This window comes from Hemiscyllium ocellatum, chromosome 8 (assembly GCF_020745735.1).
Source record: "Hemiscyllium ocellatum isolate sHemOce1 chromosome 8, sHemOce1.pat.X.cur, whole genome shotgun sequence".
Taxonomy (NCBI): Eukaryota; Metazoa; Chordata; class Chondrichthyes; order Orectolobiformes; family Hemiscylliidae; genus Hemiscyllium; species Hemiscyllium ocellatum.
This window is the reverse complement of record NC_083408.1, coordinates 85,916,538-85,943,558: the sequence shown is the minus strand read 5'-3', so window position 1 is coordinate 85,943,558 and position 27,021 is coordinate 85,916,538. Positions and strand designations below refer to the sequence as shown.

The 27,021-nt window shown below is 39.3% G+C and overlaps 1 protein-coding gene across 4 annotated transcripts in view; it reads left to right on the top strand.

Moving 5' to 3' along the window:
* LOC132818362 (echinoderm microtubule-associated protein-like 5) overlaps nucleotides 1-27,021 on the top strand; it is a 230,332-nt gene that overhangs the window by 79,411 nt on the left and 123,900 nt on the right. For all 4 annotated transcript variants that reach the window (XM_060829315.1, XM_060829312.1, XM_060829313.1 and 1 more), the window contains exons 7-12: nucleotides 2,853-3,054; nucleotides 10,197-10,334; nucleotides 17,918-18,174; nucleotides 18,786-18,998; nucleotides 23,539-23,706; nucleotides 25,712-25,818. In XM_060829315.1, the coding sequence (XP_060685298.1) occupies nucleotides 2,853-3,054; nucleotides 10,197-10,334; nucleotides 17,918-18,174; nucleotides 18,786-18,998; nucleotides 23,539-23,706; nucleotides 25,712-25,818 (1,085 nt within the window). The remainder of the gene's footprint in view (nucleotides 1-2,852; nucleotides 3,055-10,196; nucleotides 10,335-17,917; nucleotides 18,175-18,785; nucleotides 18,999-23,538; nucleotides 23,707-25,711; nucleotides 25,819-27,021) is intronic.

Below are 27,021 nucleotides of genomic sequence, written 5' to 3'. Positions count from 1 at the left end.
CCGTGCAATTTTTGAATGCCCTGCCATAGAAGATAGTGAAGGCAGGGTCATTAACCATTTGTAAGGTGGGAATAGATAGAGTCTTGTTTAAAAAGGGAATCAAAATCTGTTGGGGTAGGGATGAAATGTGAAATCTAAAATACTAACATATCAGCCATTGTCTATTTACAGAACATAGAAGATAGAAAAGTACAGCACAGAACAGGCCCTTAGGCCCACGATGTTGTGCCAAGACTTAACCCTAATGTAAAGTATAGTAACTTAACCTACACACCCCTCAACTCACTGCTATCCATGTGCATGTCCAGCAGTCGCTTAAATGTCCACAATGACTTCGCTTCCACCACCTCAACTGGCAATGCATTCCATATATTCACAACTCTCTGCGTAAAGAACCTACCTCTGTCGTCTCCTTTATACCTTCCTCCTAATATCTTCAAACTATGACTTCTCGTACCAGTCAACCCTACCCTGGGGAAACGTCTCTGGCTATTGACTCTACCTATTTCTCTCATTATTTTGTACACCTCGATCAGGTCTCCTCTCTTCCTCCTTCTCTCCAGAGAGAAAAGCTTATTCAACCTTTCTTCATATGGCAAGCACTCCAGTCCAGGCAGTATCCTGGTATACCTTCTGTTGCACCCTCTCCAAAGCCTCTGTATCTTTCCTATAGTAGGGCAACCAGAACTGGACACAATATTCCAAATGTGGTCTCACCAGGGACTTGTAGAGCTGCAGCAAAACTTTGTGACTCTTAAACTCGATCGCCCTGTTAATGAAAGGCAAAACACCATATGCTTTCTTAACAACCCTACGCACTCGGGTGGCAACTTTGAGGGATCTATGTACTTGCATACCCAGATACCTATGTTCCTCCACACTGTCAAGAATCCTTTCTTTAATCCTATATTCAGCATTCGAGTTCGACCTTCCAAAATGCATCACTTCGCATTTATCCAGGTTGAACTCCATCTGTCATTTCTCAACCAAGCTCTGCATCCTGTCAATGTTGAGCTGCAACCTGCAGTAGCCCTCTAATACTATTGACAAACCTCCAACCTTTGTGTCATCTGCAAATTTACTAGCCCACCCCTCAACCTCCTTATCCGAGTCATTTAGCCATTATTCTATTAAATAGCAGTGCAGGCTCGAGGGGCCAGATGACGACTTTTTATTCCTAGTTCCTATTTTTGTATGACTTCCAAAATTTTACATAGCAATCTCTCTATGGCCAAACATGGCCTCTTAATCTTGTACATCTCAATCATGGCCTCCCTCAGTCTCTTCCACTTAAAAGAAAGCAACCCCAATCTGTCCAACCTCTCTTCATAGTTAAAATTCGCCAGCTCAGGCATCAGCCTGGTGAATCTCCTCTAAACCCATCTCATTCCTCCGATTAATCCAGATTCCAGAACTGCACATAATACTCTAGTTGTGGTCTAACCAATGTTTTATAGAGTTAGGGCATAAGTTCCCTGCTCGTAAACTCTGTTCCTCAGCTAATAATGGCAGTTATCTCAAATGTTTCCTTAATTACATTATCTATCTGTCTCTGTCCCGCTACCTTAAGGGACCAATGGACATTAACTGCTAAGGTCCTTTTCATCCTCAGTGCTTCCCTGGATCCTAGCATCCATCATGTATTCCTTTGTCTTATTTGTTCTGCCTCAGTTAATCTCCTCACACCTATCTAGATTGAATGCCATTTGTCACTGATCAGATGATCTATATCCTCTTGAATTCCAAGGCTATCCTCCTCACTATTTCTCATCTCACCAATTTTTGGAATTATCTACAAACTTACTGATCAACTCTCCTACATTCAAATCTAAATCATTTATCTGTTCCCCAACAATGATCCCTGAAGAAACTCATTGGTCACAAAAACACCTCCTAGACCATCACTGCCTGCCACTCAGCCAATTCTGGATCCCATTGGCTCTATTTCTAAGTTTTTTTTTTAAGCAGATTTAAGCATCATTTGATGAAACAGTGTCTGATTTAAGATGGTGCATTTGACTGTTGCTAGAGCCACCTGAAAGAATTGTGGCTCACAATTTATCATATTGTGTAATTATTTGCAAAGCCAAGGTTCTTTGTTTGGTGTTTTCATCTTTTCTGTTGACTGAGTCAAAAATGATTGAGTAGCTAATTTTTCAGTTAGGGATCATGCTTAGCTGTTCCATTATTGGCACCTCTGGGGGTCAGAGTTCCCTTACAAATGAATAAAATAGAACAGTAGGATCATGTATTTTTTGTGTAGAATGGAGGAACCAGTGTGAGCAATGCTGCAGTCATAATTATATGCTACAAAGTAGTTTATGGTGAATTCTGAAATCCCAAAGGATGCAGTCATAAGGAGGTAGTGAGTAAAAGCTGGAGATTAGGTAAACCATGTTGGGTGAGAATCTGATTCAACAGGGAAAGGGTGATACACATCCATAAAAGAAACTGTCTGTACAAAAAGAATTCTAGTCTTGACAAAAAGGGAGGAGATAATGTGTGTGAATGTATTTTTGCATACACCTCTCAGTCACCGTGTTAGGTTGCCCACAAAATTTCATCTCCACAACATTTCATGTATGACCTTTCAGACTAATAAATTTGTATTGAAGCTCATGATCTAAAAGTGAATTTTTACAAAACCATACTGTCCACATTGATATATTTATATATATTGTGATTGTGCTATTACTTTTGTATACCCAAAAATATTTTACACGGTTATTTAGTCTTCCTTGCATTATTTTTAGAATTATTAATATCTCCTACAATTTAAAACTATACAGTTTCTTAATAATAATAATACTTGTAATCTAGTTTGCTTTTTAAATGTTCTTTATCTTGACTAGGTCTCTCAGTGAGGAGCGTGTGCTGGCAAGGAGATCACATTTTGGTTGGTACGCAAGACAGTGAAATCTTTGAAATCGTGGTACATGAACGCAACAAGCCTTTCCTAATTATGCAAGGACACTGTGAAGGAGAACTCTGGGCCTTGGCAGTTCATCCAACAAAGCCTTTAGCAGTAACTGGAAGTGATGATCGATCTGTTCGGTTTGTACAATTAATTGTGATGATTATCCCATGACTATTAGATGGTATGATGACACATTATAGTTTGTTTGATTTTGTACTTCCTTTCAAGTGCAAGCTAGTCCCTTTTAACACTTTTATGAGCACATCTTATTCCCACAACAGAATAGAGTAAGGACTAACATGGCAGGTATATTCAGTTTCTAGGTTTTCCTTATTGTCCTGAATGTTTTCAGCTGAAGTAGTTAATATTGTTTATTGTGCTTTATTCAGACGTCTTCTCTTTCAGATACAGTCAAACTCAGCATGTTTAAACTATGCAGAATATTGATCAACACTATTCCATCAATAGAGTAAAATCAAATGAATGTGTGATCCAGCTCTTCAATCCACTGGTCAGTCTGCAACTTGAATACTTGTACATGTCTAGTCACCAGAACACAATGAACATGTTCAAGTTGTGGTAGAAGTACAGAGAAGTTTGAACCTTTGTGTCCTGGCAGGTGCTCCTGTAGAGGTATATCTAATAGTTAAGAGAATGGACCAACTTCCACTCCAGAGCGACTTTGTTTCTATTCAATTCAATTTCTCCCCCCGTCATATTTATCCAACCTACACTGTGTCTCCGTCTAAATGTCCCAAATTTTAGTCCCTTCACAACCTCAAAACTCGGTAGTTTTCTCCAGCTGAGTGACCCTCTGAAAAGTTTGCATTGTTTCAAATCCATCAGCTTTGTGAATCACCTGCCTTCTTCACCCCATCTTTGACTGGCATAATTTCAGTTGTTGAAACCTTGCATGCTTTAATACCTGGCGCTTTGAAAAATCTTTCAGTCAACTTTCTTAATAGACCCTCTATTTGCTCAGTGTCAGTTGTTATCTAACTGTACTTCTTTGAAGCATCTGGAACATTTTTCCTGCATTGAAGATATGATGCAGGTACTTATTGAAGGTAAATCTAACACATTACATGAAATTGTGAGACTAGGACAATAGATCATGGTTTCAAGTGAGTAAAATTTAGGACTGGTATTCAGAAATTATTCTGTACACAAAAGATCGAGCAATATGTAGATTTAGTCTACACATGATTTGTGAATAGAAGAAATAAACTAGAACTTTATGTACTTGAATAGGTAAATGAAGATTTGCTTATGAGCTTTCTTTCTCCTAAAGTCCTCCCTCTGCTTTTGTGGGAGTATGTTTGGGTTGCAATATGCAAGAAGACCCACAACAACGTTCTTGGGCAAATAGGAACGGACAATAAAGTTGCCTTTGATGCCCACATGCTAAGAGTTTTTAATTTGCAAAAGGCATTTAAAATTTTCATAGAACATTTTGCTTCATCCAAATGGCACTTTACATTCTAGACATACTGATCCCAGCAGCCATTGTGAGATTACGTCCTCTTGGTATTGTTCAACACAAACCATATGTGACTAAATTATATTTCTGATGCAATTAGATTTGACTATAAATATTATAGTTGTTGGACATATGATTTTGCTACTCATCTTGTGTATATAGATCTGCTTTAGCTATTTCCTTTAGTCACTTGTGGGATGTGGGTGTCACTGGCTGACCAGCATTTATTGCCTCTCCCTAGTTACCTTTGAGAAGGTGGGCAGTGAGCTGCCTTTTTGAACCACTGCAGTCCACATGCTGTAGGTTGACCCACAATGCCCCTAGGGAGGGAATTCCAGGATTTTGACCCAGTGACAGTGAAGGAGTGCCGATATAATCCCAAGTCAAGATGGTCAGTGGCTTGGAGGGGAATGTGGAGGTGGTGGTGTTCCCATTTATCTACTACCATTTTCCTTCTGTTTGGAAGTGGTTGTGGGTTTGGAAGGTGCTGTCTAGGAATCCTTTGCACAAATTCACAATGCATCTTATAGATAGTACACACAGATGCTACTGAACATTGTTGGTGGAGGGAGTGGATACATGTGGATATAGTGTCAATCAAGCATATAGCTTTCCTCTGGATGGTGCCAAGCTGCTTGAGTGTTGTTGGAGCTACACTTATCCAGGCAAGTGGGGAGTATTCCATCATACACTTGAGTTGTACCTTGTAGATGGTAGACAGGCTTTGGCACCTGTGGGATGTCAGGAGATGGGTTACTGGCCTCTGACCTGCTCTTGTAGCCATAGTATTTATCTGTTGAGTCCATTTGAGTTTCTGGTCAATAGTTCATAGTGGAGGATTTAGTGATGGCAAACACCATTAAATGTCAAGGAGCAGGTAGTTAGATTTTCTCTTATTGGTGATGGTCATAAATAACCTGGATTCTGTGTGGTGCAAATGTTATTTGCCACTTGTCAACCCAAGCCTGGATATTGTCCAGCTCTTACTTCATTTGAACATGGACTGCTTCAGTGTCTGAGGAGTTACAAATGGCACTGAACATTGTGCAATCATCAGCAAGCCTCTGACATTATGATGAAGGGAATGTCATTGATGATGCAGCTGAAGATGATTGGGCCTAGATGTACTGAATAACCATAACCATCTTCCAATGTGCCAGGCAATGACTCCAACTAGCTGAGAGTTTGCCCCGATGCACATTCATTTCAGTTTTTCCAGGGCTCCTTGATGCCATACTTAGTCAAATACGGCCTTGATGTCAAAGTTTGTCATTCTCACCTCACTTCTGGAGTTCAGCTCTCCTGTCCATGTTTAAACCAAGGCTGTAATGAGGTTAGGAGCTGAGTGGCCCTGGCGGAACCTAAACTGGGCATCACTGAGCAGGTGCTGCTTGATAGAACTGTTGATGACACCTTCCATCACTTTACAACAATCAAGAGTAGACTGATAGGCAGTAATTGGCAGTGCTGTATTTGTCTTCCATTTTGTGTACAAGACAACAGGGCAATTTTCCCACATTGTCAGATACATGCCGGTTGTAACTGTACTAGAAGAACTTGGCCAGGGTACAGCACGTTATGGAGCACAAGTCTTCAGTACTATTGCTGGAATGTTATCAGGGCCCATCACCTTTTCAGTATCCAGTATCAATGACATTTTTTGATATCACGTGGAGTGAATCAAATTGGCTGAAGATTGATATCTACAATGCTGTGAACAATTGAAGGAGACCAAATTAATAATCCACTTGGAACTTCTGGCTGAAGATTGCTGTGAATGCTTCAGCCTTATCTTTTGCACTGATGTGTTTGGACTTTTCCATCAATGAGAATGGAATATTTGTGGAGCAGCCTCCTCCAGTAAGTTGTCTAATTGTCCACCATTCTCAACTGATGTGGCAGGACTACAAAGCTGAAGTCTGATCCATTGATTGAAAGTCTGATCCACTTAGCTCTATCAGCTGCTGCATATGGTGTTGGGAACTCCTGTTTGGTGGTGTGATCAAGTTGACACCTAATGTTTAGGGGCTAGGACTTCAGTAAGGTGTTTGACAAGGTTCCCCATGGGAAACTAGTTAGCAAGGTTACCTCTCACGGAATACAGGGAGAACTAGCCATTTGGCTACAGAACTGTCTCAAAGGTAGAAGACAGAGGGTAGTGGTGGAGGTTTGTTTTTCAGACTGGATGCCTGTGACCAGCCGAGTGCCACTAAGATCGGTGCTGGGTCCTCTACTTTTTGTCATTTACATAAATGATTTGGATGCGAGCATAAGAGGTACAGTTAGTAAGTTTGCAGATGACACCAAAATTGGAGGTGTAGTGAACAGCGCAGAAGGTTACCTTAGATTACAATAGGATCTTGACCAGATGGGCCAATGGGCAGAGAAGTGTCAGATGGAGTTTAATTCAGATAAATGCAAGGTGCTGCATTTTGGAAAAGCAAATCTTAGCAGGACTTATACACTTAATGGAAAGGTCCCAGTGGGGGTTGCTGAACAAAGAGAGACCTTGGTGTGGAGGTTCATAGCTCCTTGAAAGTGGAATCGCAGGTAGATAGAATAGTGAAGAAGGCATTTGGTATGCTTTCTTTTATTGGTCAGAGTATTGAATGCAGGAGTTGAGAGGTCATGTTGCGGCTGTACAGGACATTGGTTAGGCCACTGTTGGAATATTGCATGCAATTCTGGTCTCCTTCCTATCAGAAAGATGTTGCAAAACTTGAAAGGGTTCAGAAACGATTTACAAGGATGTTGCAAGGATTGGAGGATTTGAACTATAGGGAGAGGCTGAACAGGCTGGGGCTGTTTTCCCTGGAGTGTCGGAGGCTGAGGGGTGACCCGATAGAGGTTTACAAAATTATGAGGGGAATGGATAGGATAAATAAACAGAGTCTTTTCCCTGGAATCGGGGAGTCCGGAACTAGAGGGCATAGGTTTAGGGTGAGAGGGGAAAGATATAAAAGAGACCTAAGGGCCAACGTTTTCACACAGGGTGGTACGTGTATGGAATGAGCTGCCAGTGGAAGTTGTGGGGGCTGGTACAATTGCAATATTTAAGAGGCATCTGGATGGGTATATGAATAGGAAGGGTTTGGAGGGAAATGGGCTGGGTGCTGGCAGGTGGGACTAGATTGGGTAGGGATATCTAGTCGGGTTGGACAGAAGAGCCTGTTTCCATGCTGTACATCTCTATGCCTAGTATTGCTCCTGGCATGCCCTCCCCCTCCTGTGCTCTCCACTGAATTAGATTTGATCCCTTGACTTGATGGTAGTGGTTGGTTGGGGGATATGTTGGACCATGAGGTTATAAATTGTGCTGGAGTGCAATTCTGCTGCTGTTGACCCACAGTGCCTTATGGATGCCCAGTCTTGAGTTGCTAGACCTGTTCAAAGTCTGTCCCATTTAGTACAATATCATGCAAAAGAAATATTCTTGATGTGAAGACGGGACTTAATCTCCAAAAGGACTGTGTGGTGGTCATGTTTGCTGATGTTGTCATGCGTAGATGCATCTGCAGCAGGCAGATTGATGAGCATTATGTCAAGTATGATTTTCCATATTGTTGTTCCCTCACCACCTGTCACAAATCCAGTCTAACCGCTATGTCTTTTAAGACCTGACCAGCTCCATTAGTAGTGCTGCTGCTGAGCCACTGTTGATGGTGGACGTTGAAATCCCATTTTGTGCCCATGCCACCTTCAGTGCTTCCTCCATGTGTTGCTCAACAATGAGGAGTACTGATTCATCAGCCAAAAGAGGAAGGTCATCAGCTGGTGGCTTCCATGCCTATATTTAACTTAAAGCCATGAGACGTCTTGTGATTTGGATTTAAATGTTGAAGACCCCCAGGGCAACATCCTTCTTACTGTACACCACTGTGCTGCCATGTCTGCTGGGTCTGTCATGCTGTTGGGATAGAGCATATCCAGGGATGGCGATGATGGTATCTGGGACATTGTCTGTCTGTCTGTCTGTCTGTCTGTCTGTCTGTAAGTCACACTAAAGAATCGGAGATGCTGGTGTTGGACTAAGGTGGACTAGGTCAGAAGTCCAACAGGCTTATTTGAAATCACTATCAGAATCACAAATAGTCGTCTGAAAGCTTGTGATTTCAAATAAGTCTATCAATCATACTCAAGGAGCCATACCTATGTCAGGTTGTTGCTTTAATAGTCTGTGAGATAGATCTCCCAATTTTGTAACTAGACCCCAGGTGTTACTAAGGAGAATTTTGTCATGTTGCTATTTCTGCCATTGTCTTTTCAGGTGCTGAGGTTAATGTCAGGTGGTCTGTTTGGTTTCATTTCTTTGTTTAGACTACATAGTGATTGATACAACTGGCTTGCTAGGCCAGTTCAGAGGGCATTGAGAGTCAACCACATTGCTGTGGCTCTGGAGTCACACACAGGCCAAACCAGATGAAGATGGCAGATTTCCTACCTGAAGAAAATTACTGTGCGTTTATTGGCAAAATAGTAAGATAAAAATAAGTCATTTAGCAAGGAGTTTCAATAATGTGCAGCTATATAGCATGACCTAAACAAAGAGCTCCATTTTTAAAGTTATCTTTGTGATATTACATTTGCAGTGATGGGGTTAAAGCTGGTACTCTGTAAGAATACTTTGTACGGTCTTCTTTATGACATCTTGTAATTGCAGTCGCATAAGCCACTTCCATTTTGTGTATTGATTTTATTGCTATTCTGGGCTGCTGCTCATTTTAATGTATCTTGGCATCTGTCTCAGTTGAAGTTCAGGTGAATATTTTTGCTGTTCAAATTCCGTTTTGAGCTTTGACTTCATGAAACTGAAATCTGAAATCTGCTATACGTGAAAACAAAGCTAAAGACTGATGCACAGAAATATTTGGAGAAAGTGAGGATTGCAGATGCCGGAGATCAGGGTTGAGAATGTGATGCTGGGTAAGCACAGCAGGTCAGGCAGCATCCGAAGAGTAGGACAATCGACGTTTCAGGCATAAGCCCTTCATTAGGAATGAGGCAGAATGAGGCTCCTACTCCTCAGATGCTGCCTAGCCTGCTGTGCCTTTCCAACACCACACTCTCAGCACAGAAACTTTTGCCAGTCTATAAATTACCACCAACCATAAATAGTAGATATAAGACTTGTGCTGTACTTTCATAATTTTTATGTTACTGTAATTTTCTTTAGATTGGAATTAATTTTGATAATGTGATCTATACCTACAGGGAGTAGATAGCCATTAGTAAAGAAAGTAGACTTTTTTTATTTGGAAGCATTTACTTCATTTGTTCAATAATATTAAGTGTTGTGTAGTTCTTAAATTATCATATTCCAATTGAAAGAAATGTTTGAAAATATAAGCACCTGAAATTTCAACCCTATAAATTTTTCACAGCATGTATGCTTCATTTAGGAATGAATAGAGAATTAAAGTGAATGAATCTGATGAGATACAATTCACTATACTAATTATTTGCCAGCAGCCATTGAGTGGGAGGAAGGAAAGTGAGATTAACTAAAATTATAAATAAGTTCTAGATGAACTTATTTCAGTTACCTAATTCTGATGTAACAATATTCAAATTCTTGGGAGACAAATCGATGTTAGTTTGAAACATCACCTCAGTTCAATTTCACTATTGGTTGTGAATATCAAGTATCTTTCTATGAACTACTCAAACTAATTTAATATATTTTTTGTGGAATGAACTTTGCAATACAAAATTTTCAGGATTACTTTGGAAGATTATTACATTTAGAACACTGAGAAGCTTTTTTCACTGTTCTATGGTATGATGTATTTATATTTTCAGAATATGGAGTCTTATTGATCATGCTCTGATTGCTCGATGCAATATGGAAGAAGCGATTCGTTGTGTTGCTGTGAGTTCAGATGGCATTCATCTTGCTCTGGGTATGAAAGATGGTTCTTTTACTGTACTACGGATCAGGTAAGTGTAGACAGGAGCCATCTACTGCGTTGTTGAGTTTATCTTTAAAAGATTCATGAGCCACTTGGAATAATGAATACTTTCTTGCTTCTAGCAATCATAGAAGTTGTAACCACTTCACCCTTCCTAATCTAATATGGATAAACATTGTGACATTGACAAAAGAGGTCAAATAAACTTTACATTTCTTATAACCAGCTGAAGATGTCAGTCAAGCAAAAACAATAATTACCTGTCGTGGTCAAATCCAGATCCCTACTGAGTTAATCCCATAATGAGCCCGGATTGTCAGCCAAAGCTGCTATTAATGATGCTTAAATAGTGTGTTTAACATTTTTAAAAAATGGATTGTAGAAAATGTATTTGTCTTGTATATAATATATGTTGGGGGAATGGGTATACAAAGGCCATGTATTAGCATGAAGGGGATGTGGGCAGCTGGGGACATGATTCACATGGAAGTGACTCAGATGAGACCTTTCTTAATGCACATTTCAAAAGGTTCCCAATTTGAGATTGTTTCATGATTCCTCTGAGATCCATGAACCATTAGCTATTGAGGATCCATTACTTTGACATGTGATCTTGTGGTATAGGTTCACCTACAATGCTGTCAGGTGGGGAGTTTCACAAATTTGATCCAGTGATGAAGTGGCTATTTCCAGATCGAGATAGTGTGTAGCATGCAGGGAAACCTGAAGCTGGTAGTGCTCCCATGTGCCTGCAGCTCTTGTTCTAACAAGTAGTAGGGGTCGTGTGTTTGAATGGTGCTGTAAAAGAAGACAAGTTGCTGGAGTGCATAATATTGATGGTATACACTGCTCCCTCAGCACCAGTGGTGGAGGGAACAAATGTGTAAAATGCTGGACTGGCTGTTGATATAGTGAACTACTTTGTCCTGGATTTTGGTAAGCTAAAGTCACTTGTCCATTGTTGGAAATGAACTTGTCTAGACAGGTGGAGACTTCTTTGTCGCATTCTTGAGACTATGCTCCCTGAATCTAGCCTCCCACCAGGGCCAACAATCTCTGTCTACTCGGCCAAGCCCCCTCAGAATCTTATATTTTAATAAGATCACAACTCATTATTTTATTCTCAAGAGAATGTAGGCCCAGTGTACTCGATCATTCCTAAAGATGACCCGTTGGTTCTGGCAGCAGACACAGAGGAGTTCATCAGACGAATGAGACTCCGAGAATTCTTTCAAGATGCCGGCAGTGATCCCACTGATGAACTGGAAAGGTCATCAAATGGAGCTGTAGAGGAGCGACCAAAGAAGGTGTCAACTTGGACCACCGGAGGGCTGCTGCTCTGGGCTTGACATGTATGCTCAAACTGTCAGGAAATATATAAATGCCAGATTCATCAGCTGTACCCACAAGGTAGAGCAAAATCTCACCCGTTCACAGAGCAATGCCATTCAGGCTCTCAAACCAATCACAACATTGTCATCAAACCAGCAGATAAAGGAGGAGCCATTGTCATTCAGAATAGAACAGATTACTGCAAGGAAGTGTACCTTCAACTGAGCAATCAGGAACACTACAGGCAACTACCAGCTGATCCAACCAAAGAACACACCCGAGAATTAAACACACTGATCAGAACTTTAGATCCAGTCCTTCAGAGTTCCCTACGTGCCCTCATCCCACGTACTTCTCATGTAGGCGACTTCTACTGCCTTCCAAAGGTACACAAAGTCAACACACTGGGACGTCCCATCATGTCGGGCAATGGGACCCTATGTGAGAATCTCTCTGGCTACGTGGAAGGCATCTTGAAACCTATTGTACAGGGGATCTCCAGCTTCTGACGTGACACTACGGATTTCTGACAGAAACTCAGCACCCATCGACCAGTCAAATCGGGAACATTCCTCGTCACAATGAACGTTTCTGCACTCTACACCAGCATCCCCCACAAGGATGGCATCGCGGCAACAGCCTCCGTACTCAACACCAACAACTGCCAATCTCCAAACACCATCCTACAACTCATCTGCTTTATCCTGGATCACAACGTCTTCACCTTTGACAACCAATTCTTCATCCAGACACATGGAACAGCCATGGGGACCAAATTTGCACCCCAATATGCCAACATTTTTGTGCACAGGTTCGAACAAGATTTCTTCTCTATGCAGGATCTCCAACCAACATTGTACACCAGGTACATTGATGACATTTTCTTCCTCTGGACCCATGGCGAGGAGTCACTGATAAAACTACACAGTGACATCAAGAAGTTTCATCCCACCATCAAACTCACCGTGGACTACTCTCGACTGTCTGTCTCATTCTTGGACACAGTGCGTCTCCATCAAGGACAGCCACCTCGGCACTACACTCTACTGCAAACCCACAGACAACCTCACAATGCTACACTTCTCCAGTTTCCACCCAAAACATATTAAAACAGCCATTCCCTTTGGACAAGCCCTACGCTTACACCAGATCTGCTCAGATGAGGAGGAACGTGACGGACACCTGGAAGTACTCAAGAATGCCCTCACAAGAACGGGGTACGATGCTCAACTCATTGACCACCAGTTCCGATGTGCCACAGCAAGGAACCGTAATGACCTCCTCAGGAGACAGACACATGCTGCAACTGACAGGGTACCCTTTGTTGTTCAGTACTTTCCAGGGGCTGAAAAATTACGCCATGTTTTTCGTGACCTGCAACACATTATCAATGAGGATGAGCACCTCACCAAGAGCTTCCCCACACCTCCACTACTTGCCTTTAAACAACCGCCAAACCTCAAACAGATCATTGTTCGTAGCAAACTGCCCGGCTCTCAGGACAACTCCATACAACCCTGTCACGGTGGACGCTGCAAGATGTGTCAGATTGTGGACATAGATACCACTATTATGCGTGGGAACACCTCCCACCTTATACGTGGCAGGTACAAGGTGACTCAGCCAACGTTGTCTATCTTATATGTTGCAGGCAAGGATGCCCAGAGGCATGATGCATTGGGGAAATCGAGCAAAGGCTACGACAATGGATGAATGGGCACCGCACAACAATCAATAGACAGGAGGGTTCCCTCCCAGTTGGGGACATTCAGTCTCAGACCTTTGGTTGACCATTTCCAAGGTGGACTTCGGGACAGGCAGCAGAGGAAAGTGGTCGAGCAGAGGCTGATAGCTAAGTTCAGTACCTATAGGGAGGGCCTCAACCGGGACCTTGGGTTCATGTCACATTACAGGTGATCACCATTGCACTACACACACACACGCACACACATATTTTGTGTGGTGAATTTGTACTTGCAGAGTTACATTGCATTTTGCTGAAAAACTGTATACATTCATGTAGAACTCTGAGCTCAAAAACTGTATGAATTTAAGTAAAATTCTGTTATCTCACTATTTAGATTAGAATCAATCTAAACATCAGGTCATAGACAGAGAACACAGGGGGCTAGCACCTTCAACATATTGTCTAGCTATCAACATTGTTAACAGCTAACCCGAGAATGCAACTTTAAAAAAACTATCACTGTATTCTAACAGATGAAAGGCTTAATAGACAATCAGTTTTTTTTCAATGTATAATTTCAGTTACATCACACTGCAAATTTTTGCTATAAATTCTGTGTTACGATCGAGCTCTCCACCATCACCCGATGAAGGAGCGTTGCTCCGAAAGCTAATGTGCTTCCAATTAAACCTGTTGGACTATAACCTGGTGTTGTGATTTTTAACTTTGTACACCCCAGTCCAACACCGGCATCTCCAAATCATTCCTAAAATGAATCTCTTATCCCAGGAATCAGTCTAAAGAAGCTTTTCTGTGCCATCTTCAAAGTCAAGGATGTTCTTCCTTTGACATGGAGACCAAAATTGTGTACAATACTCAAAGTTTGGACCAGCTTGCACAATTACAACAAGAACTCGGAGATGTTCTGATGAAGTATCATATCAGATTCAACTTTAACTCTATTCCTCACTGTGTTGAGATTCTGCGACACTTTCAGTATCTCAAATGTGTTCAGGAGAGCTTTTTTAGGCAATACAATCTTGGTTCAATTGCAATCTAGGGCTGGAGAATTAGATGGGCCATGTAGACCAAGTCTCTTTCAGATAACAATGATTCTTAACCATGTTTCATCATAGGGTTTTGATTATACCGGTAAACAGCAAGAACAGTCAAGGGCAGAACTTCTAAACTGGAGGAGGGAATTTAAATGAAACAAGACAGAATCTAGTACAGGTAAAATTGAACCAAAGACTAATAGAAACATCCATAACATTCCAATGAATGATTTTTAAGCAACAGATATTGAAATATGGGGGGTGTGGGGGGAAGGATAAGTGAGCAAAAAACAGGAGAGAGAGAGGATATGATGAAACTATGGCATATGATGGATGTCGAGTAAATGGTCAAGTGAGATTCAGGCCTAATACAATAACTCTGGAGGGGAATGAAAAGGAAAATATGACTGCCAAAGAAAGCATATGAAAAAGGAATGAGTATTAATATAAATGTAAAAGTATTATACTGTTTGTAGAAGTAGTAAGCAGGTAGTAATAATAGATTAGGACATACTGTGGGCAAAACAAATCTTTATGCTTCAAGGAGCAGGGAAAAGCTAGATTACACGGGGTGGAATTCTCCCATGTTCAGTTAGTGTTTTGTTGAGTCAGAATTATGGTTTCCAGTCTGCTATGATTCAGAATAACCTTTTTCCCACAATATTCCACATTTTACCTTATTAATTATGCATCTGAACATCATTCTTAGTGAATCGAGCTGCTATAGAAGTAGAATTACTCTAAACAGTTGAGACCTTCCAACTTTCACATCACGAACAACATACATAAAGTCTAGATGCACACTACTTCAAATTCTGCAAGTCAGGAACGTGCCCTCACACTGTGGTGCTTTGAAATCACAGCCTTTTGGATTGCTACTCCTTCACCAGGTGAAGAAGCAGCAAAGTGAAAGCTTGTGATTTTAAATAAACCCTGTTGGACTTTAACCTGGTATTGTGTGACTCCTGATTTTACATTACCACGAACAGCTCTTCCATTCACTTCCATCCCTCCTTTGATTCAGTGAACGAAATATTGGCCCATAACTGGGCTGAGAAGGCCAAGACCATTTTGGGTTAGAGTTGATGATGGATATCAGACTCCTCACTCCCAAAATGAGAAAATTCTGGATTTGGTCAGTGAAAAGCATGATCACTCGTAATGATGGAGAATATTCAATGGACAATTAATCCTGTATGTTTTACTGTACTGTGCTGCTCTCTCATTACACCACCAGTACTATCTCATACTTAATCTGCACAAGATATTTTATACTCTTCAACCAGTTCCTCCTCTTTTGCAGCTACATTTGGCACCTAGTGAACTTCTGCAAAGAGGCCAACATCGGACACCCTCAGCACAACCTCTGAGTTGGAAGCTTATAAGGATATGTTGGCAAGGCTTTTGCCTGCACCCTCTCCCAGCTCCGAAACTTTCACCTTGGTTAGCACTTATTCCAGATTAGATTTTGAAGCACAAACTGTTGTGCATATTATGTCTTTACAGCTGGTCAAGGAAGGAATGCATCAAGTATTTTTTATTCACAGAAGGGATTTGGTGAATGGGCCAGCATTTATTTCTCAGCCCTAATTGCCCTTGTGAAGGTAATGGTGAACTGCCATTTTGAGTGGCTACAATTCATATGGCATATATATATTCCAAAATGCCTGTAGGGAGGGGGTTCCAGAATTTTGACCCAGCAACACTGACAGAATGGTGCTATATTACCAAGTCTAGATGTTGAGTGGCTTGGAGGAGCACTTCCATGTGTTGGAGGTCCCATGTATCTGCTTCCCATATCCATCTAGATGGTAGGGTCGAGAGTTTGTAAAGTGCTGTCTAAGGAGCTTTGGTGAATTTCTGCAATGCATCTTATAAATGATTCATACTGCTGCTATTAAGCATCAGTGGTGAATGAGTGGATGTTTGCTCCAATATTCAAACTGAGATTAATTCGGCCTAGGAGACTACTTGAGGATCTCCTTCAGTGATGGCTTTGAGCTGCAATGACTGACCTCTGACAATCACAACAAGCTCCTTTAATGCTGAGTGTGACTTTAATCACCTGAGATGTTTTATATGATTCCCTTTAACGCTGGTTTTGCTCCAGGACCCCTTAATGCCACACTCCGTCAAATGTGGTCTTGATGCCATTTCTCATCTTTCCTCTGGATTTCAGCTCAACTGTCCATGTTTTGAATTAAGGCTGTAATGAAATCAGGGTAGGCAAGTAGGAGGCGGGGAGAACACAGCAAGCCAGGCAACATCAGGAGGTAGAGAAATCGATGTCTCAGGTATATCCCTTCTTCAGGACCAGGAGCTAGGTGGTTCTGGAGGTACAGAGTCTGAGCATCGATGAGCAGTGCTGCTTAAAAGCACAAACCCTTTCCATTGTTTTACTGATTGGTTGGATTTGGCCTGCTTTTTGTGTACCTGGGCAATTTTCAAATTATCAGGTAGATGCTAGTGTTGTAAATGGAACAGCTTGGCTATCAGTGTGGCAAGTTCTGATGGACAGGTTTTCAGAACTATTCCTGGAATATTGTCAGAGCCCACAGCCTCTGCAATATTCAGTGTCTTTAGCCATTTCATGCTACTGAAGGGATTCAATCAAGTTAGCTGAAGACTGGCATCTGTAATGCCAGGGATCTTCAGAAGAAATCAAAGTGGATCATCCACTTGATACTTCCAGCTGAAGATTGCTATTCATGCTCAGCTTTGTCTTTTACACTGATGTTATTAAGGATAGGGATATTTGTGGAGCAATTGCTTCCTGAGTGTTGTTTAATTGTATGCTAATACTTATGATTGGATGAGATAGGACTATAGAACTTAGATCTGATCTGTTGTTCATGGGATTTCTTCAGTTTGTCTATCACTTGCTGTTTAGCAGGCCAGTAGTCTGGAGTCCAGTAATAAATTATCTTAAATTAAAATAGGAAGTGCTGGAAAAACTCAGCAGGTATGACAGCATATATGGATAGAGAAACATGGTTAAAGAATTACCTCTGAAATTGTTGCTCAGACACTTGTCATTTAGATGCTGAGTTTATAGTTGATATACGCATGACTTTTTTCTGCAATATGTATAATTATTATGCCTTTCTATCTATACTTTTTACATGCATTTCTGTCATTACATTCTGTTAATTTACCTTCTAATGTGGGCATAGAAATGCATAAAGGAAATACAAAAGGTTGAGACTCACTGCATGATTTTAGAAGTTTAGATTATGTCTATCTGTTCTAGTTCAATTATACTCGACCCTGTAGGCACATTTAACATGGCGAATCAGTGTGGACTGGAGTGATAACACCTTGGGAGTTCAACTAGTAATGTTTCAAAAATACTGTACTGTTCTGTGAACTTGTTTCCATTATAAATTCCCATATTAACATCAATTATTGAACCTGGTAATAGAAAGATGCAGCAGGTGCATCATTTTCCCAGTGGTACTGATGTGCCACTGGAAGCTGCAACAATGTTGGAGATTGCATTTTGGACCATTTTCATGGTAAATTGTTTTACTGTTACAGAGATATGACTGAAGTTGTTCATATTAAGGATAGGAAAGAAGCAATTCATGAATTAAAATATTCGCCTGATGGATCATTTTTGGCTGTGGGCTCAAACGATAGTTCCATTGATATCTATGGAGTTTTGCAACGATATAAAAAAGTTGGCGAATGTTTTGGATCTTTGAGCTTCATCACACATATGGATTGGTCAACTGATAGTAGATACTTGCAAACTAATGATGGTTCTGGAAAAAGATTGTTTTACAGCATGCCAAGTAAGGATTTCACCTTGATAAAAGAATATAAATGTCTAACTGCATGTTTAACTTTCTTGATTTGTCACTTTGTACTATTTCTTAGAAGAATTGATTTGTGATAAAACTCTTCTCAAATTACATGCTCTTCATTTAACAATATGTTCTATGGTTCACTACTGGTAAAAGGAAGTGTGAGAAAATTAAGGTAGCAAGGGAAAGTCTTTATGATTGCAGTCTGTCAAAGGATAATAACCCATGGTTCTACCAGCAACTGTAGGGAGCTGGTGCAGGGAAAGCAAGGTGTGGGGTGGAGGTTGGGGAGAGGAGGGATGAGATGGGGGGTCAAGTACTTGAATGAGATGTTGGACTGGGCAAGATTGTAAAAGCACAGTAAAGTAAGAATGTAAGTAAAGTAATCCAAAGATGGATGCAAAAACTAAATTAAGAATTTTGGATTCTATCTACTGGGAGCCAGGGAGTCAACAGGGCACAGTGAAGATACATAATGTATGGCTGTTCATCTATATGGACTAGATGCTGGGTCAACTAGCTAAAATTTTATACTGTTTTCTAAATTTGTTTATTTCAGATTTATTTTCTGGTTTCATTTTGTTTTTGTCCTATTTCAGGTGGTAAAGAAATTATAAATAAAGAAGAGGTAAAAGATGTTCAGTGGGCAACCTGGACTTGTGTTTTGGGCCCAGAAGTGAATGGAATATGGCCTAAATATTTAGATGTCAATGGCATTAATTCAGTGGATGCAAATTTCAAGGACCAGGTTTTAGTTACTGCAGATGATTATGGATTAGTGAAACTTTTTCGATATCCTTGTTTCAAAAGAGGTAATTTTGTTTTTGAAAAGTTATGTGAATGTATTGCAATCTATTTTAATTAATTATTTGTAGTTTATTAATCATATGCCTTAATCCAAGCCTCCATGCAACATTGAGGTTTACTTGACAGAAAAAAACCGAAAGAATTATGGATGCTGGAAATCTGAAACAAAAAATGAAATTGCTGGGAAATATCAGCAGGTCTGGCAGCAGCTGTGGAGAGAAATCAGAGTTAGTGTCTTAACACTTAGTGAGCCATATATACAGCAATTTCTGCTTTTAATTGAGGTTTACTTTCTGCTTTTCTGTGAAACAAGGAGACAGAAAAGAACCACGCAATTTTATTATCTGTTTGCTTAACAAATCATAAAGTTTCAGGCCATTGTCCTTCAGTATATGTTAACATTAACTTAGTGTATCGGTAGGAGCTAATTAAGTAACGATAGTAGAAATATACAAATTTATCAAACATAAGAAATAAAAACAGTGGTATGACATTGGTTCCTTCAAGCCTGCCATTCCATTTAACAAGATCATGGCTCTTCTGCCTCAGGCCTTATTTGCCAGCTCCCAGGAATGAAACGTTTAACACATGAGGAACGTTTGAGGACTCTGGATCTATACTTGATGGAGTTGAGAAGGATACTGAATGGCCTGGACAGAGTAGATGTTAGGAAGATGTTTCCATTGGCAGAAAAGACTTGGACCCGAGAGCATAGCCTTAGAGTAAAGAGAAGACGTTTTAGAATAGATATAAGGAGAAATTTCTTCAGCCAGACAGTGGTGAATCTATGGAATTCATTGCCACAGAAGGCTGTGGAGGCCAGGTCATTGAGTATATTTAAGACTCAGATAGATAGGTTATGGGGAGAAAGTAGGAGAATAGGGTTGAAAAACGTATTAGGCATGATTGAATGGTGGAGCAGACTCGATGGGCTGAATGGCCTAATTTATGCTCCTGTGACTTATGGTCTGTGGTCTCCTTAGCTCAATATTTTAAAACAAACTCATTTTCTTCTTCTTCAAAGATTTTCAGTGATCCATCCTCCACAACTCTGGAATAGAGATTCCAGACATTCGTTACCTTCTGAGAGAAATTCCTTTGTATCTCCATTCCCCAAGTTTCAGACCTACTCACAAGTGGAAATATCATCTCAAAATCTGTCCTGTCAAGTCCCCTCAGAATCTTTTTTGTTTCAATAAGATCACTTCTCATTTTTCTAAACTCTAATGAATAAAGGCTGAAAATGTTATTCTTGATAAGTCAACACCTTCAACCTAGGAGTGAGCTTAGTGAATCTCAGATTGAACTGTCTCTAATCCCGATATATTCCTTTTTAAATACTGTGATCAAAATTTTCTACAGTACTCCAAATACAACCTTACCAACGACTTCCCTAATTTTAAATCCCAACCCACTAGCAATAAAGGCCAATTTTTCATTTGGTTTCTTAATTACTTGCACCTACAAGCTATCATTGATTCACGATAAAGGGTCATGTAAAGGCTCCTGTGCTACAATGGTGGTGTCCCTACATCCTAGCCCAGAGCCCCAGGTTCAAGTCCCACCAGATGGGGTGTAATGACGTCTCCAAAAAAGTTGATTGTAAAAAATCTGGAAGAATTGTTATACAAAGCACAGTGCTGCTGAAAAGTAAAATTGTTATGTGACTACCTTTTGTTTATGTTAACTAGTGCCAAATTCTTTTGTAATATGTGGCAAGACTTGCATTTGCAATCTTTTCTGGAAGATATTTCTTACGGCATATTATTAAGACTAAATTGTACATTCTTTTAAGTGTCCAAATGAATAGCAGAGTTTTTTGACAGGAAAGGTAAATTTCTTTTAAAGTTGGATGCAGTATTTTGCAGCAGTGAAGAGAAATTGGCACTGAAAATGTCACCATTCACAATCTTGAGTTTATAATGACTTCAATATAATTTCCATCCCAGTGAGATGGAAATTGAATTTTTGAAGTTCAGAAAATGGATATATGTGTCAATTCTATCCAAAGCTTTAAAGAAAAGGAACATAGGTTAATAGATGCATAATGTGATGGACTTCAAGATGATCTGTAGCAATGCATATTTGACAGTATAACTGCGAACTGCCCCACTGCATTCCATTGGACTCTTAGTAGATTTGTAAATGTGGTATAACTGCAGTATGTTTGTACAGTACAATAATGTTTCTTGCATGTTCAAGTATTAGTCACATGCAAAAGTGTGCTTCTTAAATGACTTGTAGTTTTTTAAAAGAGGCTTATGTTGAGAAGCATTTGTATTATTTTTGTATCAGTAATGCTTTGGATTCTGCAATGGCAAAAATAACTAGTTCAATGTTAATGATTCAGAAATATTTATGGTCTCAAACGTTTGTCAATTGGTGCATAGTTCTTTCAGATTTGTATTCTCTTGGAGTCATTAATTCCTCAGGGATAAAAGAAAAGTAGTTCAAAGTTAATGATTCAGAGTATTTCTGTTGAAACAGCCTTTTAAACTTTTGTCTTAATACTAACCTTGAAAGTACTGCATTTAGATGTTTATGGTTGTCACTGAAATTTTAAAAGTAATTCATTTACAAATATTTTGAAATTTAAAATTTTGTAAAGGAAATACTTTCAAATCCCAACATTGTAAGTTTCATAGGTTATACAAAATTGAGCTGGTAAGTAATTTATATGCAATTCATCTTAACCTTAATAAGCAATTCATTAGAATACCTTGGTAACCAGAACACATTCAGTCATGACTTTGGACAATTTTCAATCCTTTGCTTGGCTATTGATAAAACCATACTGTGGTGTTTTCCCAGATGACCACTGCTAGTAATTGTGGTACCCATGATTAGTGGTAGAGGATGTAATACCATAGAGTATCTACAGAAAAAACACTGGCCTTAGATAATAAGGTTTATTACATGATGACAACACGTACAAGTACACTTGGTCAGGCGTAATTGTTAAGGTCTTGAGGAGCTCATTCAAATACACTTGCACCCTCTGAAAGCCAGAGTAGACCTCTTGTCTCCATCAAAGATTATGTTTGACATCAATTGAATTGGTTCAACCAATGTAACATGAACATCAATCCCTTCAGAAGTATTGCCTTATTCAAGATCTTCCTCCAAGCTTTCTCTCCACATTGTTAACTCACTAAATAATCATGTATTATGGTGCATTAATTACATTATATTATATTTTATCACTTCCCCCATCTCCCCCAAGCCCCTGACTTCACAAGTGGCCTGGACGGTTCACTCTTCTCTGAGAAGGCACTCTCTTTTGAAGTGAAAGAATAGTAAGTCTTTCACTTTAAGGCTGTTAACCTTGGTTCCAATCTGTGAAACATCTCTCCACAGGAGTACCTTTTGTATCTCAGATATCCTTCTCTAAGGATTTCATTTTTTTTTTGGTAGGCTTTAACTTTCCAGGAACACACTTTTTTTTCTTTTGAAATTTTCTTCCTGGAAGACAACTGCTCTGAAATAAGTACTTTCTTCCTTGTACAATCCTGGATTCTAGATAAGGCCATTGCTTTATAAATGGAAGATTTAATCTTTTTTGTCAGTATCCTGGATTCTTAGACCAGGCAGTTTCTTCTTTTTGACTGTGTCCTGGATCTATGGATGATGTATTGGTTCTCATGGAATCACATACAACTTATCTCTCTCGTTGTTCAGATCGGCTGTCTTCACTTGCCCATTATGACTAATGAAGTGAACATTTTCAAATTCACAGTCCTGTTGCTCACTCAGCATTATTTGACACTGGTAATCAGGTAATAGGAAAGCTTGATTACAATGAGCGCAACTACTTTTGGTCAGACTTAATAACTAGAACCTTAGGGCCTTGGTACTGATACATCTTCTCCCACTGAAAGCTCGAGTAGAATTCCTGATCCTTTACAATTCATACAATTCATAGGCAGTCAGGGAAATGTTTGAAATAACAGTAATATGAGCGAATCGGGCAGCAAAGCCCACAAGAGGGTTAGAATCAATGATAGAATATTCATATTATCATACTTAAACCAAGCTGGATAACACTTTCGTAAAGTGTGACATTTTAAAAATAATTTGTGATATTATGCAAAGCCAAGTTGCACGTCTTGAATCCAGTCATAACTGCTATTCTGTATGAGCATCTTACTGTAAAATAAAGCCACTTATTGATCCATATTTCCACCTTGCCTCACCAAGTGATTCTTCCATCTGCCTTTGAGGAGATTGAAAAAGTAAAAATACCCAGTTCAAATACCAGGGTATTATTTTATGCTCCTGTTTATGCTACTACATGTATATACATGGGAATGAGTTAATTCCCACAAATGTAAGGTGGTGAGACAATTTTTGATAGTAACTGTTGCCACTGAACCGGAGACATTATTTACTAACAGACATGTTTGTATCAATGCTTCCAGCAATTGATGGTAAAAGTGAGGTACTGAGATTGGTAAAAATATATAAGAGAAATTTATGCATTTTCTACTTTTGCCATCTGTGAAAGATTTTGTTGCCTTCTACAGAAATTTAATTGTTGTTTTTCAGGAGCCAAGTTTAAAAAATATATCGGTCATTCAGCACATGTGACTAATGTGCGATGGTCATATGATTACCAATGGGTTCTTTCTATTGGTGGAGCAGATCATTCAGTTTTCCAATGGCAACTTATCCCTGAAAGAAAGTCTAAAGAATTTCTTCATATTGTACTCCAAGGTGAGCTAGCACTTCAATTATATACTCAAAACTGCATTGTCAGTTTACTGTACTAATTGCATCACAGATTTGAGAGACAGTTTTTGCTAAATTATCCGATATAAAACTGAGGGCATTGAACCACCTAGACAAAAGTGAGGACTGCAGATGCTGGAGATTAGAGTCCAGAGTGTGGTGCTGGAAAAGCACAGCAGGTCGAGCAGGAAAATCAATGTTTCAGGCAAAATTCCTGATGAAGGGCTTTAGCCCAAAACATTGATTTTCCTGCTCCATTGAATCACTTGTCCATTTCACAACCAGTTGTTCTTGTTCTCTATTGACTGCAATAGAAAATAAAAGTTGATTTGATGCAAAATGAACGGGTGCTCTCATCCAGTTTCATGCTGAGCAAAACATGTTCTCTCAAAGCAGAGAAGGCCAAGAGGGGATTTGGACAAGGTATTTAAAATCATGAAATGTTTAGATAAAGTATTTAAAAATAAATTGTTTCAGTAGTTGATAACCCAGAGAGCAGCGATTTAAGGTGATTAACTGAAGATCCAGTGCAACAAACCTGCTGCCTGAAAGGATGGTGGACATAGATTCAATGATAGACTTCAAAAGGGAATGAGAAAAGATTATAGAGATACAAGGATAGAATGGAAGAGTGAGACTAACTGGGTTACCCAGTGAAAAATATTGCAAATCTGAGGGCTGAATGGCCTTCTGTGCTGTACAGTTATATGAAGTATGCTTTCAGGTTTTACAAAAAATGTTGCAGTCATACCTTGGAATTGAGCTATTGTGCGAAAAATCTAGCACTAGTTTTAAATTTGTTGCATGTAAATATTTGCTAGCTAATGATCACCATACTTAGTTTAGTGCACCAGTCTTTAATCTTACGATATTGTCACACTCTCCTTTTCTGGTATGCATGTATTTATCTTGGCTATACTTTAGCTTGATTCGTGTTATAACACTTCCGGCTTTTCGGTTTGAAGGTCATAGGCTTATTCTAACTCCAAGCTATGAGCATGTAATCTCTGCTGATACTTCACTACAACAGTATAGGAGTGCTACAACTGCAGTACTTCATTCTTTCAGGAGAGCCATCACACACATTTACCTATTTATATAATTGTATAACGTCACATAGTGCTATTTGAAGAACAGAAAAAATGCTCTCGAGTCTTGGACAAAATTTATCAGTGGCGTCAAAAAAAAGATGCACCTTGCTAATTAATTTTTTGAAAGAGTTAGATGTTTCAGAAATAGCACATTTGAATGAAATTAGTTGGAATAAACGTAATTAAAATATGAAATTACAGTGGACAGCAGTAAACATGACTACTGATTGCTCTACTAATTGAATACAGGTCTGACAGTGTGTGACAGAATTGTAGAATGCCCCTGACATTTTGTATAAAATTCAAAGGGAAATATTCATGTCAGTGCATAGACAAGAGTCACTAAATAATTTCATGGCATCAGAGGATTGAATTAAAATGATATTTTTAGACTTCCATGTCTCCAGTTAATCTCAAGTGAGACCTACCTCTCTCTGAACCAGGCAAGTAAATATCACCGTAAAGTCTGAGCAATGTAGAACCTTTTCAGTTTATCAGTTTGAGACAACACTGAACTTCGACTTAGTTTAAAGTCTAGTTTGAAGCTTAACATTTATCAAATAGGAATGGAGAAAGAAACTAATGGGACAACAGCACACGTGCTTCCATTTATAGTTAATAAACTTTGATTATGACATTTACTACAAATGCAGTGCTATGTAAATGTACAAACCGTTCAAGACATTTTGTACGAGTGTTGTCAGACAACACTTGGCATTGAACCATGAAAGACAGGTAACCAGAAGCTTTTTCAAGGGAGGCAGTCTTGGGAAAGAAATACCAGAGGATAGGGTTCAAACAGCTGAAAGCATGGCCATCAATGATTGATTCTACATTAGGATCAGAAAGTAATATGTTTTGTTTTAATCTAAGATGCAAGTTATCCTTCTGATTTACAGAAAGTTTTATAGACTCCAATAGTGACCAGTCTGACTCTGATCAATCTGATGTACCTGAGCTTGACTCTGAGATTGAACAAGAACTACAAATAAATTATCATCGGCAGGTAGGTTAATGTATTTATAAATTACTGTATAAATATGGTACATGATATTTGGGAAAACAATACAACCTGTGCAAGTAATGGAGAGGAGTGATAAGTCAAATAGTTCAGTTTGAAATTTCCATATGACAATGTACAAAACAATTATGAAAATTTGCATAAAATTGCAGTTCTTTCTTTTTAGAAGTCAATTACACTACAGATAACCATCAATTACATATTTATATTGCAACCAGATATTGCCCTGTCTCCCAGTTGCAATCAAATGTGCAGATAATTATATAAAAGCAACATACTGTTGGTGCTGGAAATCTGAAATGAAAACAAAGTGCTGAAGAGCCTCAGCAGATTGGGCAACATCTGTGAAGAGAAGAACAGAATTAAGTTTTGAAGATGAGCCATTGGACTTGAACTATTAATGTAATGTCTCTCACTGCCAATGCTGCCAGGCTTACTGAGTTTCTCCAGCACTTCTTGCTTTTCATCCTTTAATGGCTTCCAAATGCAAGTTAAGCTTTTAAGTGTCAGCTCTCTGCAAGTGTAAAGAATATTATAAACTAATTTTTAACTTTCTGTTTAGTCCAATGTGAGCTTAGCATTATAAGACTATTACGATACGTGGTCTGTCGTCATAATCATAGAAATCACAACACAGATTGAAGCCATTCGATCCATCATAGGTGAACTAGCTTTTTTTACTTGAACCATTCTATTCTGATTCCGTTTATAATTTTCCTTGCATTATTTTGTTTTCAGTGCTCACCTTTATTCCATCCCATGGGGTTCTACTGCTGCTACCCCAATTACCACAGTCTTGCCTCAGGCTGTTGTTGATTTTTTTAAAACCAATACTACTACATCTGCAAATCCAAGCTGTTTCTGATGTAGTTATAGTGGGAATCATATCCCTGTCTTAGAGTTTTGTGAAGCAACTAGTGTTGTGACTTCTGAGTAGTCAGTATCTCTGCATACTGGCAGAGATCCTCTCCACCTCAATTCCACCAGCGCAATGGGCACCCAGGAGTTTGGGTTTTTTTTCTGTATTGAGTCATTCTTCATAATTATAAAGTAACATGATCTTTATTGTATTCTTTCCCTATGCTGTCATTCTTCCCACAGTGGAGAGTCCAGAGTTCCAGGAAACACTTCCAAATTGTGATCTAAAAAGTTTTAGATAGAAATGTCTCATTTCTTTGCTCTTATAGT